The sequence below is a fragment of the Seriola aureovittata genome, chromosome 21 (assembly GCF_021018895.1).
Source record: "Seriola aureovittata isolate HTS-2021-v1 ecotype China chromosome 21, ASM2101889v1, whole genome shotgun sequence".
Lineage (NCBI taxonomy): Eukaryota > Metazoa > Chordata > Actinopteri > Carangiformes > Carangidae > Seriola > Seriola aureovittata.
The window spans coordinates 7,185,305-7,200,794 of NC_079384.1; the positions used below are offsets into that span (position 1 = coordinate 7,185,305).

At 38.7% G+C, this 15,490-nt stretch overlaps 3 protein-coding genes across 3 annotated transcripts; 1 reads left to right on the forward strand and 2 right to left on the reverse strand.

Annotated features, from left to right (window-relative positions):
- Nucleotides 1–152: 152 nt before the first annotated feature.
- Nucleotides 153–8,317, reverse strand: pdpk1b (3-phosphoinositide dependent protein kinase 1b). The gene is made up of 14 exons (XM_056366073.1): nucleotides 8,159–8,317; nucleotides 5,830–6,120; nucleotides 5,575–5,617; nucleotides 5,317–5,454; nucleotides 4,992–5,136; nucleotides 4,773–4,870; nucleotides 4,587–4,662; nucleotides 4,407–4,475; nucleotides 4,091–4,187; nucleotides 3,745–3,918; nucleotides 3,350–3,567; nucleotides 3,087–3,144; nucleotides 2,603–2,755; nucleotides 153–2,467 (listed from the first exon to the last, which is right to left on the reverse strand). The coding sequence occupies exons 1-14, from the start codon at nucleotides 8,180–8,182 to the stop codon at nucleotides 2,354–2,356; spliced, it is 1,698 nt and encodes a 565-aa protein (XP_056222048.1). The 5' UTR covers nucleotides 8,183–8,317; the 3' UTR covers nucleotides 153–2,353.
- Nucleotides 8,318–8,643: 326 nt separating this feature from the next.
- On the reverse strand, nucleotides 8,644–12,189 carry tsr3 (TSR3 ribosome maturation factor). The gene is made up of 6 exons (XM_056366074.1): nucleotides 11,756–12,189; nucleotides 11,048–11,258; nucleotides 10,428–10,621; nucleotides 10,143–10,310; nucleotides 9,332–9,386; nucleotides 8,644–8,970 (listed from the first exon to the last, which is right to left on the reverse strand). The coding sequence occupies exons 1-6, from the start codon at nucleotides 11,871–11,873 to the stop codon at nucleotides 8,835–8,837; spliced, it is 882 nt and encodes a 293-aa protein (XP_056222049.1). The 5' UTR covers nucleotides 11,874–12,189; the 3' UTR covers nucleotides 8,644–8,834.
- A 51-nt stretch (nucleotides 12,190–12,240) lies between these two features.
- On the forward strand, nucleotides 12,241–15,378 carry gnptg (N-acetylglucosamine-1-phosphate transferase subunit gamma). Its single transcript, XM_056366231.1, has 11 exons — nucleotides 12,241–12,381; nucleotides 12,505–12,559; nucleotides 12,642–12,709; nucleotides 12,796–12,850; nucleotides 12,978–13,061; nucleotides 13,174–13,267; nucleotides 13,610–13,724; nucleotides 13,815–13,897; nucleotides 14,200–14,328; nucleotides 14,463–14,544; nucleotides 14,642–15,378. The coding sequence occupies exons 1-11, from the start codon at nucleotides 12,315–12,317 to the stop codon at nucleotides 14,719–14,721; spliced, it is 912 nt and encodes a 303-aa protein (XP_056222206.1). The 5' UTR covers nucleotides 12,241–12,314; the 3' UTR covers nucleotides 14,722–15,378.
- The last annotated feature ends 112 nt before the right edge of the window (nucleotides 15,379–15,490 follow it).

Sequence of the window (15,490 nt, forward strand, 5' to 3'; positions counted from 1 at the left end):
AACATCTTAAGAGCGAGGGTGAAAAACACCCTGCTCACGTGTTTCGCGTAAACGATCTTTTACAGTGTACAAGACGAATCATGGCATTTTCTTTTGCCTGTGGTGTATGCATATATTGTGCATTAAAGTAATTTTCACGACACAAACACTGATAATGGGCCGGTACTTTATTTACATGCTGAAAAAATGTGAGATGCCATTGCCACTGAATGCTGCTGCTTTCACTGTGTTACGACTGTGGTTGTTAACAGAAGACAGGACACATGGCTTTATTTGTATGCCTAAATCCCTACATGCTTTAATTACTGGACTACCAAGCATTAAGTGGAAAATTCATCATTCAACATCTACTGACCTAGCGCACAAATAATCAGAGAGAGAATGAACAGATTCATTAAATTATCAGAATATGATTAAATCACTGAGCAAATAGAAAATGTATGATATAGTAAGAAAAAAGCTGTAAAATATTATAGTTTACAATAATTATTCACATTCAAAGGCTTTACATCTCAATACATACACAACATGGCCCCTGAACATGACTTCAATCCAAATATGATTCATATATTAGAATTTAAATAACACAGAATGAACTAGAGGCTAAACAATAGCCATCAAATAACCTTATACAAGAATAAAAATACAAAAACTGTATCCTAATATCATTGCATTACTTGCTTCAGATTTTAATAATACATCATCTGTACATCACAGTTCTAGTCAGTTACAAGCCAGGTAGAGTATTCCATACACAATGTAACCGACTGCCATCGACTTGATTCAAACAATTTTTCTTACTAGAGGAAAACACTTCTCTAGTGCTTTCTCAACTTTATAGACAGATACAGCAATTTCATCGGTTATTTGGATCAGATAGATATCCTTTAACTGACATCCAACCACATCGAGCCCCGGGCCCCAGGGCCAGAGGGTCCTATTCACCTATACTCCAGTCACACACTGCACACACAGACTCAGCTGAAGGAAGAGGACCTTTGGAAAGGACCTTAAGGTAATATGTCAAAAATTAAAAGCATTATGATAATACATATTGCTAAAACAAGAGCACAAGTTAAATCAATCGCTTTAATTTCTATTGGGCCAAACATCAGAATGAAAATGAAAAAAAAAAAATGACGGGCTAATGAGCCCAATGAGGCAGTTCTGCCATCTTGTCCAGGGACAACAGCTTCACTGTGATTGCTTCCGAGAATGATAGTATGTGTATGTATCTCTGTTGATGTAAGTTTTCTGGTCAGCATGGGGTGGTCAGCACATAAGATTTTGTTTTCAATAGGACATACTGAAGAAGATGAACCGACTATCCCACCGAAAAAGAAATTGAAGAATTCACACCACAAAGAAATAGCCAGTGAATGGTACAGAACAGCCAAATCATCCAATAATAATCGTTATGGTTGCCAATGCAGTCAAAAATACCCACCTTTAAACTTGAATAAACTTTAACTCCAGTGCCCTAGGAGAGGGAAGCGGACAAGGCTGAGCTACAAAACTGGCCATGCAGGAAAGATAAGCAAGTTATGATTAGGAAGTACAAGCTAGTGGCATGTTTACCCACCCCCTGTTAGCAATACATCCTCAGTAACGGCTATGGAAGGCTCACACTTATACAGAGACTGATTCAGACCCATGTCTCACTGCAGACCGGCACTCTGCTTTGTTACATAGAGACCTTAACTGGACTGCAATAAGCAAGTACCAAGAGACTAAAAAAACAACTCAAATACCGTGGGGACATTTGGGCTCTGACAAAAATATATAGGATTTGAGTTTGGTAAACGTGTGAGACTGAATCAGCTTACAGTATCAGTTACAACTATGGAGTATATGCACTAGAAGTGGGGCCTGACTACAGCTTGCACGTACGATGTAGGATTAGGATATGGTTTAATTAAGATATCAGGATAGGCTCTGGTTCACAAAAGCTAGATTTTGTGTTATGGTATCATTGAAGCAGGAAACCAGTCCTTGCATTTGAGATAGTCCTAGCGGTACCCAAGCTTGTGTCACTCTACAGGACAAGCTTGCCCTTCTTATTCCCCCTGCAGAATGTACAAAAAGCAGATGTGCATGGTGGCAGTCTTATCATCCATACATGGAAAAATGCAATTGAAGCCTCACAGAGAGCACAAAGAACAAGCAAAGCAACCCTGAATCCAAAGTTGTATTTTTCCCATGGTTCTACTCAGGAAAACAAACAAGGTCTAGATGCCAGCGTCTCTAAGAGTTTGTTTACACTGCGGTGATGAAGGGCACTAAAGAGGGTGTTACTCTGCTCAGTGATTGGCCTCAGAGCTAAAGAGGAGTGGCCACAGGAGGAACTGTACTCCTATAGGCCAGGGTTTTGGTGCCTTTGATAGATCTTTCTCCACACTTCCTGGATCTTCTTGCACCATCTGTCAGCATTTCCGCTGGGGTCCATCAAATAGTATGTTCGGTTAGGCTGCAAAAATCACAGGAAAGGAAAACAAATATTTAAAAAGGTGAACTACATGTAAGAAGAGATTCTAAACAGCAGACAAGTATCAACATGTCAGGAGGAAAATGTGCTTGACAGACATCAGAAATTGTTATTTACCGTGTGAACAAAGAAGGTTTTGAAGTTCTTCGCCTCAGGGCGTAGCTCTAGGGACCAAGGAATCTCCCCTTTCAGGACCTTGTTGACAGGATCCACGTAGTACAGGTGTGGTCCTTCAGTGAGAAGCAGCTGTCTCCGTCGAGCAAACAGACCCTGCAATGGAATGCCACACAGTTAAAGATATTATTTGACCAACAGAGGGGGCTGTTAGGCCTAAGAGACTTTCCACACCACAGCAGGGAATTCCCTTTATTTCCTATACACAAGTAGGCAGAGCAATGCCATGGAAATGACTTCACTGATGCTGCGTCAACTATTTCTGGAAAACAAACAGCTACTAAAATAAAATAAAATAAAATAAAATAAAATAAATTGTACTTGAAAAAGAGTTACATTTCTTGGAAATTCTAAATATATAATAACTATATGGCAATATAATAACGTAATATAAAAATTTCAGGTATAAAGGCTTGAATTCACTCACCTTTCGTTTATCCACTGGGCCCATTTTCAGGATCAGGTTATTCTCCACAAACTGGTGCCTGTGTAAATAGGCAACAGCAGATTTTTCCACCTTCACAAATGTATGTTTTGATAGCTACACAAACACTTATCCACAAACGAACATTATATTTATTAATTTTGTTCCACATTTCTTGTGCTAGACTTTGAATCAAGAATGAAGAGCACTCTAATACAGATATGTCAACAGGCTGACACGAGTGAAACATGTAGAGAATGGTTTACCAGGGGTTTCCAGTGGTCTGTTTATCCAGCAATAGCTGCTTCTCCTCTTCAGTGAACTGCAGGTCCAGCTCAAAGGAGTTGTTGTCCAGGTCGTGGATGTACTGCTCAATGTTGCTGCTGGACCGCTGCGGGGGTGTGGACTCATGTGGTGACAGGGAGTGTGATGAGCTGGACTGGGCCACCTGCATGTTGCTGAACTGGCTCAGGAGATCATCGTACTGAGGTTGGAAAGACACACGTGAAAAAACGTACCGTCAGGGATGACTGAAGATTTATGATTTGTTCAAGGTCTGGTGGATTCTTTCAACATGGTATCACACCTAAATCTTCCCACAAATAAGCAAACAGTGGACAACAAAAGGTCTGGATTGTTACAGAGTCATAAAATATTTTACATTTCCATAGCAGTCCTCATCATCCTCAGACATGGCTGGCAGATAGGGGGTGAGCTTGGGGGGTGTCTGTAGGTGTAAGTCACTCCAGGAGATGGTATCGAAGAAAGGGTGCTGCTTCAAAGGGTCGTACCCTCCTATCTCTTCACACCCAATCCTCTTGGAAGGGTCCAGTGACTGAGGGGAAAACAGAAAGGGATACGACATGTTTTCATTCAGCAGAAAAGTATTGCTCTGTAAATAACCAATACCAGCACAGATAACTAGTATACCAATCTAATTTTTCCGCAGACATCAGTAGCACTTTGTTGTATCTTACATATATGGACTGTGGTATTTGATAACTCACCAAAAGCTGTTTGACAAGATCCTTGGCTTTGGGGAAGAATTTCTCTGGGAATTCATACTCCAGCTTGATTATCTTCTGGAATATTAGGTACTCATTTCTGCAATATATGAAACACGAAAGGAAAATAAAAAGGAGACAGTTGGAAAGTGTGCCACAAGTGAAATATTTATATAAATATATTGCTAGATTAATATTACTGGGGCAAGGTTATTTTAACACCTAACATTTGTTGCACTTTAAATAATACTGACCAATGATGAAGAATGATTCATGAAAATCAACTGAGCTATGACAGCAACATCCCTTTGGTACTTACCCAGCTCTGAACGGTGGTAAACCAGCCACCAGCTGATAGATAATACATCCCAAAGCCCAAAGGTCAGAGCTGAAAAAAAATATAAGACAAAAAAGACATAACATTACAGATGTGTTAAAATTCTTATCTGACAAACATAAAAACAGAACCGTGATCCGCAAGTATATAAGTATAAGTTACCTCTTGCATGCTGATTTTTCTGTTAGCAGCTCTGGAGACACATACTGTGCAGTTCCAACAAAGGAGTTTGCTCTTGCTACCAAATATAGAAAAAAAATTAAATAAACACATGAATACGTTGATATTGATCACAGAAAGTAAACAACCAAATTCATGACCCAAATAAAATCAGGAATGTGGTCATACCTTGTTTACTGTCTGATGATAACTGTTTTGCTGTACCAAAATCTGTTATCTGGATGTGCATCTCTTCACTCAGAAGAATATTCTCTGGTTTCAGATCTCTGAAAGGAACAGGTTATAAGTTATGGGTAAAACAAACACTTAACATTGTTTGAAGAATTTTATACGGTAAACAGCAAAAAATACAGAAATACCATTTCAGATGAAACCAGAAAGTCTTACCTGTGTATTATCCCCTTATTGTGTAAGTATTCTAGAGCACAAACTATTTCAGCTGAGTAGAATCTAGTACAGGTCTCATCAAATGAACCAATTTTGCGAATGTATTTCAGGAGCTCTCCATTCTTGGCGTAGCTGAGACCAAAATCTAGGAACAGCTAGTTAAGGATCACTGTGATTATCAGAAATCAATTGTAAAAACATACCATCTAAGATTTTATTCATCACAAAAAATAAATACAACAATTCAAAAAATAAAATAATTAAAACAATTGGTAAATAATTAATATACAAGATGTCTTGACAAATTGTACTTGTTGAAGGATACACAACTTCTCATCATCTTGAAATGTGAAGTAGAGCTTGACGAAGAATGGGTGATCTAGATTTGACATCAAATCCCTTTCTCTTTTGACGTACTGCGCTTTGTTCTCTTTCATAATATGGCGTTTCTCTAAAATCTTAACTGGAGGAGAGAAAAGAAAATGTCAGGATATAATAATAGTAAAAATATACCTAGTAATTTTCTCTTGATAATACAGTGTAATTCACTGCATTCACCAAAAGCCTTTGTGTTATTACTTACTTGCATATTCTTTCCCTGTTACCTGCTCTCTTGCCAGAACAACCTTAGGATAAAAAAACAGAAAAAACATAAGATGGAATGTTACTATCTTGTCAGACTTAGGAGAAAATCTGGTAACTCTTAGGGCCTGTTTTGTCATTTCACCTCAAGTGAACTGAGGATGACTCATCCAAGTACATTAATCAAAAGAATGCTAGCATGTAGCAACATCTATCAAAGTAAAATTCAGAACTAAGTGGAATGCAAGTAACATACCGTTGAGAAGGAGCCCTCTCCCAGGATCTTGCCAAATCTGAAGTCCTCTGGCTTCTTCTTGCGGGGCTGAGGGGTCTGGACAGCCGGCTGTGTGCGGAGGTCTGAGACCTGGCTGCTGGCAGACGCTCCTACAGCACGGGCCTCTGAGCCTGAGCCCTCCATGCTGGGACAGTGGCTACTGCTTGCGCCTGGGATAGCAAGTGGCGAGCAGGAGTCAGGGTGGTTTCTTACCATTGATGGATGCGAGCAGGAACAGATGACAACACTGGGCTGAATGGGCACAACATCATACTGAAACAAAAGAAGAAGCATTGAGGATAGATCAACCAGGGTGATGTGGTTGTATTTACTGTCAAAAAACAAACACACACAACACCTTGTCTATATGGGATTTGAATAGTGTATCTTCACTTGAGAAATACAGGGGCCTCGCATCCTATTCTAAAACTGTCAAAACACACCTTTAATGCACTAATATACCACGAGTGAAAATATGATTCTTCCATTCACCGTGACCAGCAATGAATATGCTGGCAAGTTTATCAAGCAACCATATGCTAGGAATAAATATTAAAATATAACAATAACAACAACAGCGCAGACAGCTACCAATTTCAGTTTGTTTAAACATTGTGTTTATGGAAAAGGACACGTTTGCTGTTTAGCATTTTGAGTGTTTAAGTTGGGATTGGGATCTTCATTCTGTGAGATTTAGCAATTTATTATAGTGCAGCACAATTCATATTTACATAGTTGATAAATTAAAATAGCCCACATTAATATATCCAATTTGTTGCATTTTCTGGTGCAGTAGACTTTGTAATGAAAACACTATAATGTACTACAAAACAAGCTATTCCAGAAAATGTGTAAATGACTTTTGAAGAGATCAGATTTAGAGGATTTGGATCATATAGAGTCGACCCACTCTCCAAGGTCGACAATTTAAATTTACTGTAGCTAACACTCTTGGTAGGATATTGTGACTTAAATAATTTCAAGTGAGACCATTTGAGGAACAAAGTCTAGAAGTTGTTTGATAAGGACTAACAACAACTAGAAGAAGCCGCTTTGGAACCTGGTGGTCCCACCCTGCAGTGTTGAAGTTGTAAAAACTATGTCAAAGTAACTGCTTTCATGTGACAGGTGTACTTACTACCACGACTGCACGGAACTCAAATTTCTATCTAAACGATCAAGTTGACAAGGCAGCTAACGCAAACAAACACTGACGAGAAATCCACCAAATGACTGTTGAAGACTCATAGCCTACAGCGACAGGTTGTGCTTTCCAACAAAGAGTTTGGTGCTTCTACCAACCTTTATTATTTTTGACTTACTGAACTACTATAGCAGTCAGTAGTGATATTGTTCAGCTTACACCTCAGTTAACGTTAGTTATTTCAGTTGGCCTAGCTTCTTCTCATTCAAAACCAAGGTGTGGCCATTTAGCTGCCTTATCCGGACTTGACTGTATGGTTGACAACTGGCCATATAGCATTCAACTGATCCATTACTATTAGTCAAACATATAATTGTTGGTAGAAAACTGCAGCTAACGTTAACCCTAACCCTGTGTACTCGGGTAACAACAGGCCTGTGCGAACTTTCTTTGCTAACTAACGTCAGCTAGCAGGCTAACGTTAGCTCCTGCTGCCTTGTCAAATAATGCCGGCCATCGCTGACAGCGAGTTATAAACTTAACGCTAACAGTCAGGCAATTAGCTAACGTTAGCAAGCCAGGTAACAGATAAGTAACTTCAAAACATAATGCTATTTTCACGTAACGGTATTTAGTCATGATGAAAGTTAGTATGGTGACGTTTATGTCAAAATTTGAAAGTTAATGGGTTGACAGTCGAACTACACAACGTTAACCTTAAATGCTATCTTGTACCCAAAGGTGGAACGCAATAAAGCTAATGTTAGCTGGTTAGCAAGTAGCAGCATCGTTCGAAAGCGCGAACCCGTATAGCTAACGTTAGCCAACATATACTGACCACGGGAACGGCTCTACAACCCACAAAACTAATAGCATGCGCGTGTAAACGCTAAATCAGCCCCAAATATTTCCCAGGAGCTTTAATCACGAAACAAGACAGGTGTTGGGCAACCTCGATTAACGTAGCAAACATTAGGTGTTGTGTTAGCCAACATTAGCAAGCTAACATTGCTAGCTAGTGAGTCGTAACGTTAAACGATGTTTTGCGGCTAGCACCGCTCTTCAGATGAAGGCCCGACCTAACTATTTGTTGTCAAACAGCCGCCGCACTGTACATTTTAAGCACCGGCTTCGAGCTGTTATTCATGTTAAAGTTGCAACACTTACCAGCTGACTTGTAGCTCTTGCCATGGGAGTTTTCCTCGAGTATTTATTTGGAATAAAATAATTAGAGAAGCTCCAGTAATGGCTGCCTCTGCGCCTTCATTTTCGAGCTGTGACGTCGTTCCACAACAATGTTAGCGCAGGACAGCAGAGGAGAGTCCCGCTGTGTCCGCCCCCCTCGCCACATTTACAACCGACTAAACTTCATCTACTGATAGGGATGGAGTCGAACAGCAGCAGTTGTTGATATTCAAATACCACAGTAGACGTGGCCTAAAAACTGTGTTTGCGCCAGTCTGTTTCAGATTTAAAAATGCGCTGCAGAGAGATTTAGCCACAGGTCTTTTATACCATTTTAACTCAACGTTTATGTAGATGTAGCCCGAATTCACAAAACCCACAAACCTAGTTTTACCGATCATCTCTATATCCATCCAACCGTCAGTATCTGTGAAAACCCCGTATCCCAATATGCAACTTAAATGTACTGAAGGTTCCAAATATTCATTTATTTTGTCTGCATTTACATTAAAAACACACAATCAAACTTTCATATTTTTTGATACAAAACTCAATAGCCCAAAAAAAGTCATTATAAGCAATGACTTCTTAAAACAAGTTTTGCCAGCTATTTTATAAAAGGGATTCATAGTTGAAATACACTTTATTGTGATGACTTTCATTCAGTCTCTTCCTCTTCATGATCTGAGACTGTTCTTGACTCGCCATTGCTTTCTGTTTTCTCATCTTCTGCTTCATCTTCGTTATCCTCCGAGGTGTCCGAATCCTCACCAGAATCATCATCTTCAGGTGCACTTAATACAGAAATGACAGTTTAATTAACTTAGCAACCACACCCATGGAAAAACAACTACAGACATTCAGATATGTTTTTCAGGATATTTGGTACTTTCCCAGCAATATTAGGTTATTGTTTTTTTTTTTTTGTTTTTTTTTTTTAGCTGACAGCAGGTCACTTTCTGTTGCAAATTTAAAAGCTTTATTAAGTGACATACTACTATGGAAAAAAAACAACTGTCAGCAGTAAAATGAAAGGTTCAGCACTAATTATTAATTTATCAACACATGCATCACTACAAGATGTGCAAAAAAACAGTACATCTGTGGGATTACCTCACTTTGATAGAAGTTATAAATTTATTACTTAATGCTTACCAATGATGTCTGTTGAGATTCCTACATTCGACTCCTGAATTAACATCAAAAGGATCTGAGAATGAGACCAGTAATTAGCTTTCATTAAGAAAAAAATAGCTTCAACATTAGAGGTCATAACTCTGTGACAGCATGCATCCGTCTCTGTATGGGGGGATTTTCCAGAGATGCACGAAACAATCACCCTTGTTCCAAACTACTGAATCACTACTCACATTTCTGATTTGTTCAGTGATTCAAATAGAATCAAATGAATCTAAATCAAATGAAACAAAATAGCAATTATCTCTAATTATGTAACGATGGTCAGTCTAGGAAACAATACAAGGAATGTTCACATCAGTGTTTACAGAATTATGGGTCAGATGTCACAGCGCACAGTGACCTTTATTTTTTGATTAATTATATATAGTAATTCAGTTCCTTAAGAACTACAACATGTTTTATGATTTTCACATCCCTAAAAGGAATGACGCCAGTGTTTTCCCAATAATTATTTAGCAGTGGGGAGACACCATAGAAAAAAAATACAACCAGTGTTGGAGCAACTACAAAATAGAATAAACTTATTACATTTTAGTCCAGTTTCCCTAAAATGTAGTTACTCACGATTTCGCCATAATTCTTCTGAAGGAAAGCATTCACCATAATTAAGTTAAATAAAAATGATCTATTTTAGGGCAACATGAAGACAAAACAACACTAGTACAAATATAGGACTAAAACCAAAATGATACCCAGCCACCACTGCTACATAAAGATGTAAGAAAAACAATGGATGGGATCTCAATACATTTCTCCCCCATTTTACCAAATTCCTCCTCCTCTGGTTTGGACGTGAGAAACTCCTTTTCTACAGACAGCAGCTCTTCTTCTGACTGACATGCAGCATAGCGTTCCAGCAGAACCTTATTGAGTTCCAGGAACACTGTCCCCCACTTGAATTTCCTTAATAAGAGCATTGCCAGTTCTTCAAAACCTGGAAAATCAGATAGTGTGTTTGACTTCCACTGCCACAACTTATCATGGGATATAAAAAGCAGTCATGAAGAGAATACAGTACATAATTCCTGAATAAGTAAAGCTAAAACCTTACCTACAATACAGAATGTAGCAGCGAAAGCCTCAACACAAGATAACTTGCAAGGTTTGCCATAGTTGACGGGGTTCGCAGCTACGAGGTAGGGCAGTAACCTGGGATGAGTTCCGACCATCTTATTGAAGGGAGTCTCCTCCAGTTTGGCCCAGGAACAATCAATCACTGCTAATCCATTTTGAGCCACAATCGCTCTGTGCATAAAAGGCAAACATTTTTTAATAATCACAAACTGTGTGATTCATATTTGATCAAAAATACAGATATCATAAAGAAAAAAAATCAACTTAAATACACATACAAGTGGACACATTGAAGAAGTTTTCCATTGATTAGATTATCAATCATTTTGATCATCATGAACCATAGTCAGTTATCAAACCATAAAATGAATTACTAAAAAATAATATGCATTTATTGGCTTGGCCTACACACAGTTTTCTCAGTTTAATTTTATTATGAAATGCATGTGCTTATATTCTAGCTTGGCTGTAGATCTCATAATTTACATCCATGTGTTATAATAATAATAATAATAATAATAATAATATGTACAGATTCTTTATAGGCTAGAGGTTATTTTAACCAGTGCAGTAGATGCAGTGGGAGACTCAACACACCTGTCTGCTGGCGTCACATACTTTGTGCCCATTGGACTCAGTATGAGTCCATTAAATCTCTGATTGAGGCGCAGGTTGCGTACGAACCCTTTGCGTACTAACTTTCTGCCAGTGCAACGTTTGGGATCACAGTGACCCAACTCCCACATGGCAAGTGGACAAGGCATTTTCACCTGAGGGGCTTCTGCTCCTTCCTCTACATGAAGACTTGCTGGAAAAAAAGATTGTAACAGAGGGTAAATTATAATGTGTCTCGCTCAAGTACAAGGTGTTTATATTATCAGGTTTTTCATTTTTCTGGGCTTTCCCTTAACCGCACTGATCTTCTACCAATTAATTGCCATTAAGTTATTGTATATCAAGATAACAGAAGTTGACATAAGAAGAACCTATCACATTTCACATCAGCACATTTGAAAAGGCCATGTACAGCCAATATCAAAATAAACATTAAATCAATACATTGGAAGCTGAACAAGGCCCTGTGTCCCCAGACTAAAAGACAGTAATGTCATGTAAATACTGTACTTCTACTTTAGATACTTGAGTACAATCACTATAATTTGCCTTTCCTATAATATTTCAGTCAGCATTTTTAACGGGGGAACGATTGTACTTTGTAAAATCTAGGTCTTGTAGCCAACATATAAGAGACAAGCACAAAACAGTTGTAACATATTTTTTGGATTAGAAAAATGCAATCATTACCTTCAAAAGCAGTGTGCATTTCTTCTGTAAAGGCCTCTAAGGACTTCCCTTTCATTTTGTGCCGTTTGTCTTTGCCCTTGTCAGGGCGAACAAACTTGCCCTGTTTCTTACGTCCCATGTTGCACCACTTGAGCAACTACTTAGTTGTTGTCAGATTACAGCATGCGTTAAAACCAACCAGTAGCTGTTTACATGCTTTGACATTAGCTAGCTAGCTAGCTAGCTAACACCACCAGCACATCTGAAAAACGAATTCGCAAAAAGTGAACGTTTTGTATTTTATCCTTGCGTACACCCTTCACAAGTTTATAGACACTATCACCAAACAACTAGTCCTTTCCCTCTTTATCCTTCTTTGCTTTTAATAACTTTTGAAATACAGTTAAGTTGCTTTCGCTACTTCGTATCGTGGAAAGCACGTCGAAGTCCAAGAAGCAAACTGCGCATGTCCACGTCTTATTTTGATCACGTGACTTGTCACCTGACGAATGACCAGCAGGGTAGGAAGTGTAGTCGAGAGAATACCCGATATCACATTTTAGTAGCTCAAAAATAAGCCATGTACTGTTTATGTAACGGAATATCCAGTTTAATAAAGCTGTGGGTGGTCTGCGTGTCTCTTTTCAGTAAGTACTTCTATACTCCGCTGAGCGTATTTTGTTTTATTACAGCATTACTGAACCAGATGTGTCACACGGCGCTGTGCTGCTCTGGTTCATTGAGTCTGATATCGCCCTTTTTTCACACAGTAAACCATGGATTCGCCGGTAAAATGAAGATAGTCGAGGAGCCAAACACATTTGGGTACGTTAAGAAAAAAAAAAAGTCTGTCATGTGTGTGTCTTATTGACATCAGCTCCTACCTGACGTGAGATTCTGTGTGCAGGTTGAACAACCCTTTTCTTGCTCAGGGAAGCAGGCTACAGCCCAAAGTGACCCCATCTCCAGTGTCTGGTAAAATAGCTTGGCCTAATTTAAATACTACATTTCATTGAATCACTGGCTTCACTTATCATAGCAATATTAATGTTCTCCTCAAGGACCGGTGCATCTTCATCGGCTTGCTGGAAAGTGCTTCAGTCACACAGAGTCAACGTGAGTATTTTAAATATCATTTATACATTTGTGTTTTTAATACCCCAATAAGTTTCCACTGGCCCTCTACCTACATCAAACTGGAATGTCTGCTAAAACAAGCATATGTGATTGGATCACTTTGCAGGTATAAATATGAATTCTGTCCATTTCACAACATCACACAACATGAGCAGTCATTCAGGTGGAATGCCTACAGTGGGATACTGGGGTAAGATGCTGTTGCCTTACCTTCACTTACAGTTACATTTATTGCAAACAATAATGTGTGAATGATATTTGGCAGTAAGTATTGGGTTTGGGGTGTTGTGTGTTCCTCACAGGATCTGGCAGGAGTGGGAAATAGCAAACAATACGTTCACAGGAATGTGGATGAGAGACGGGGATACTTGTGCAACCAGAAATAGAGAAACAAAGGTAGTGTGGTTTAAAAATGTAAACATATTCTAGTAGTCTTTTAAGAGAATTTAGGAGCTCCCAGTGGCTTCTTTCAGAGTCTCTTCTTTCATTGTTTTTTCTTAAGTACAAGACCAATCAAGTAACACTTCAGGAGATAATGAGTGAAGCCCTAAACAGCAAACTTAGTTAATATTCAATAATATCAACTACAAGTCTAAACATTTAATTTGACACACACACCCCAGAGACATATCAGTCAATCAGACAATCCAATCAGACATCAACTCAAAGTCATTGTCACGATTAAATATGAACACTAGCAAATTTGTTGTGTAACTGTTGTTTGTCCTGGTTCTGTAGGTGATATTTGTCTGTAGTGCAAGCAGCAAGCTTGCTCAAGTCTCAGAGCCCAGTACTTGTGTGTACTCGCTAACCTTTGAGACCCCACTTGTTTGCCATCCCCATTCTCTATTAGGTAAGACAAAAGAACCATAATACAGAATAAATGAGCAGGGTACGTCAGAGGTAATAGTTATTTCTTATCATTCGTATGCTCTTTTTTTAGTGTACCCGACCCTGACTGACACACTGCAAAAGGAATGGGATGAAGCCGAGCAGGCTCGCTACGAAGGTCTCATTACTGAGCAGGTAAGGAGAAGTTTGGCTGAGAGATGGCAAAGCATGACTGGTTTGATCCTTGTCGCTGACATTTGCAAGATAAAATAAATGTACCTGCATACTACTATTAAATACCCACTGATTGAAACAGAGGCATGTATTTCTTATTCTGTTTACATTGAAAGTTATACATTTTTTTTACAAGCTCAGTTACTTTCTGAAATGTCAGCCCTTTTTTTTTTTTTTTAAAGTACTTGTTTGCCATTTAATTCCAGTTTTAGTCATTCATCTACTGGTCCTGTACACTAACACAAAGTGTGTGTTTGCTGCAGGGATACAATAATCTTTTGAAGGACATCTTTGAAGATGCTGGTCTCCTGAAGAGCGAGAGAGTGAAGGTCAAGCTGCCAGAGGTTGCAGCCAATTCAGAAATGCACAACTCTTTACAGAAATGTACAGAGGTACATGCATTTATACAGAGATTTAAATACTTTCCCAAATAATACCTTATAGAATGGAGTATGATATTATTACATCACTGCTTAGAATATATGACAAGAGGTTGCTTATATCATCGCAATAAATTTTTGTGCAGGACTTCCAAAAACAGAGAAAGGAGATTGAGAGACTGCGTGCTATCCTCACTCAACACAATATTCCTTTTGACTCAAAGTCAAGTAAGTAAACTCAAGTCAGCAGTTTTCACTCATTGAAGCTTTACACAGTATGTAGTTAGTCCTGTGTAATATAATTTGTGATCTATATATGTTACAGGTGAAGCAAAAGGTACAGTAAGTGTGACAGTAAAGGATCAACACCTAAGGGGAGACACCGGCCTTATTGATCTGCACTGAATATCTCCTGGAAGTCACGGCCTCCGCTTGAAAGCACCCGGCTGGATTTTGTTGGTCAATGTGAGCGACAGAGACACTCATCATCAGACAATATTCCTGTCACTGGTGTCAGCACTAAACGTTCGTCTGAACAAGTGACAGAGAGAAACTGAACTTATTTGCGGATTACAAACTTTTTTTTTTTTTTTTTTAAGAGAGGTTAGGACACTCAGCTGGCTTTCTCCAGGGTGTTCAACAGAAACAATCATCTTATTAACATGCTTCAAATCCTGTAAGCATGCAACATGTTGAGAAAATAAAAATGGTTTTAAGAAAAAATTTAAAGTTTTGACAGGAGAAAGTCTAGAGAAAGTTTACAAACTGTTTACAAGAGAAAAGTGAGTCAGGACGTGTTTTGTACCAGGTAGAGGACACTATCAGAAAATATCCACAATGAGTACAGCATCTACATGGGTGTGTCTGCAAATTGTACTGGACTTCAAGAAAATGGACTAGACATAAAACATTTTATCAAATAACTGGTATGTTTCACGTGTGTAACAGTTACCAGATTGTGTTATGTGTGGCATAATTCAGTGACAGCGAAGTACTTAAATGTCAAGTGCACTGTATTTGGGAGTATTTTTTATAAATTCAGGAAGTGAGTTCAGGTCATCACCCTTTCTCTACATATAGAGACTTTCCTTCCTGTAACAACATGAATTAAGAGTCAAACCACGTGTCTTCGAAGTGCAGGAAGCCTTCACTGTCTGTGACACTGCAGCCAGAG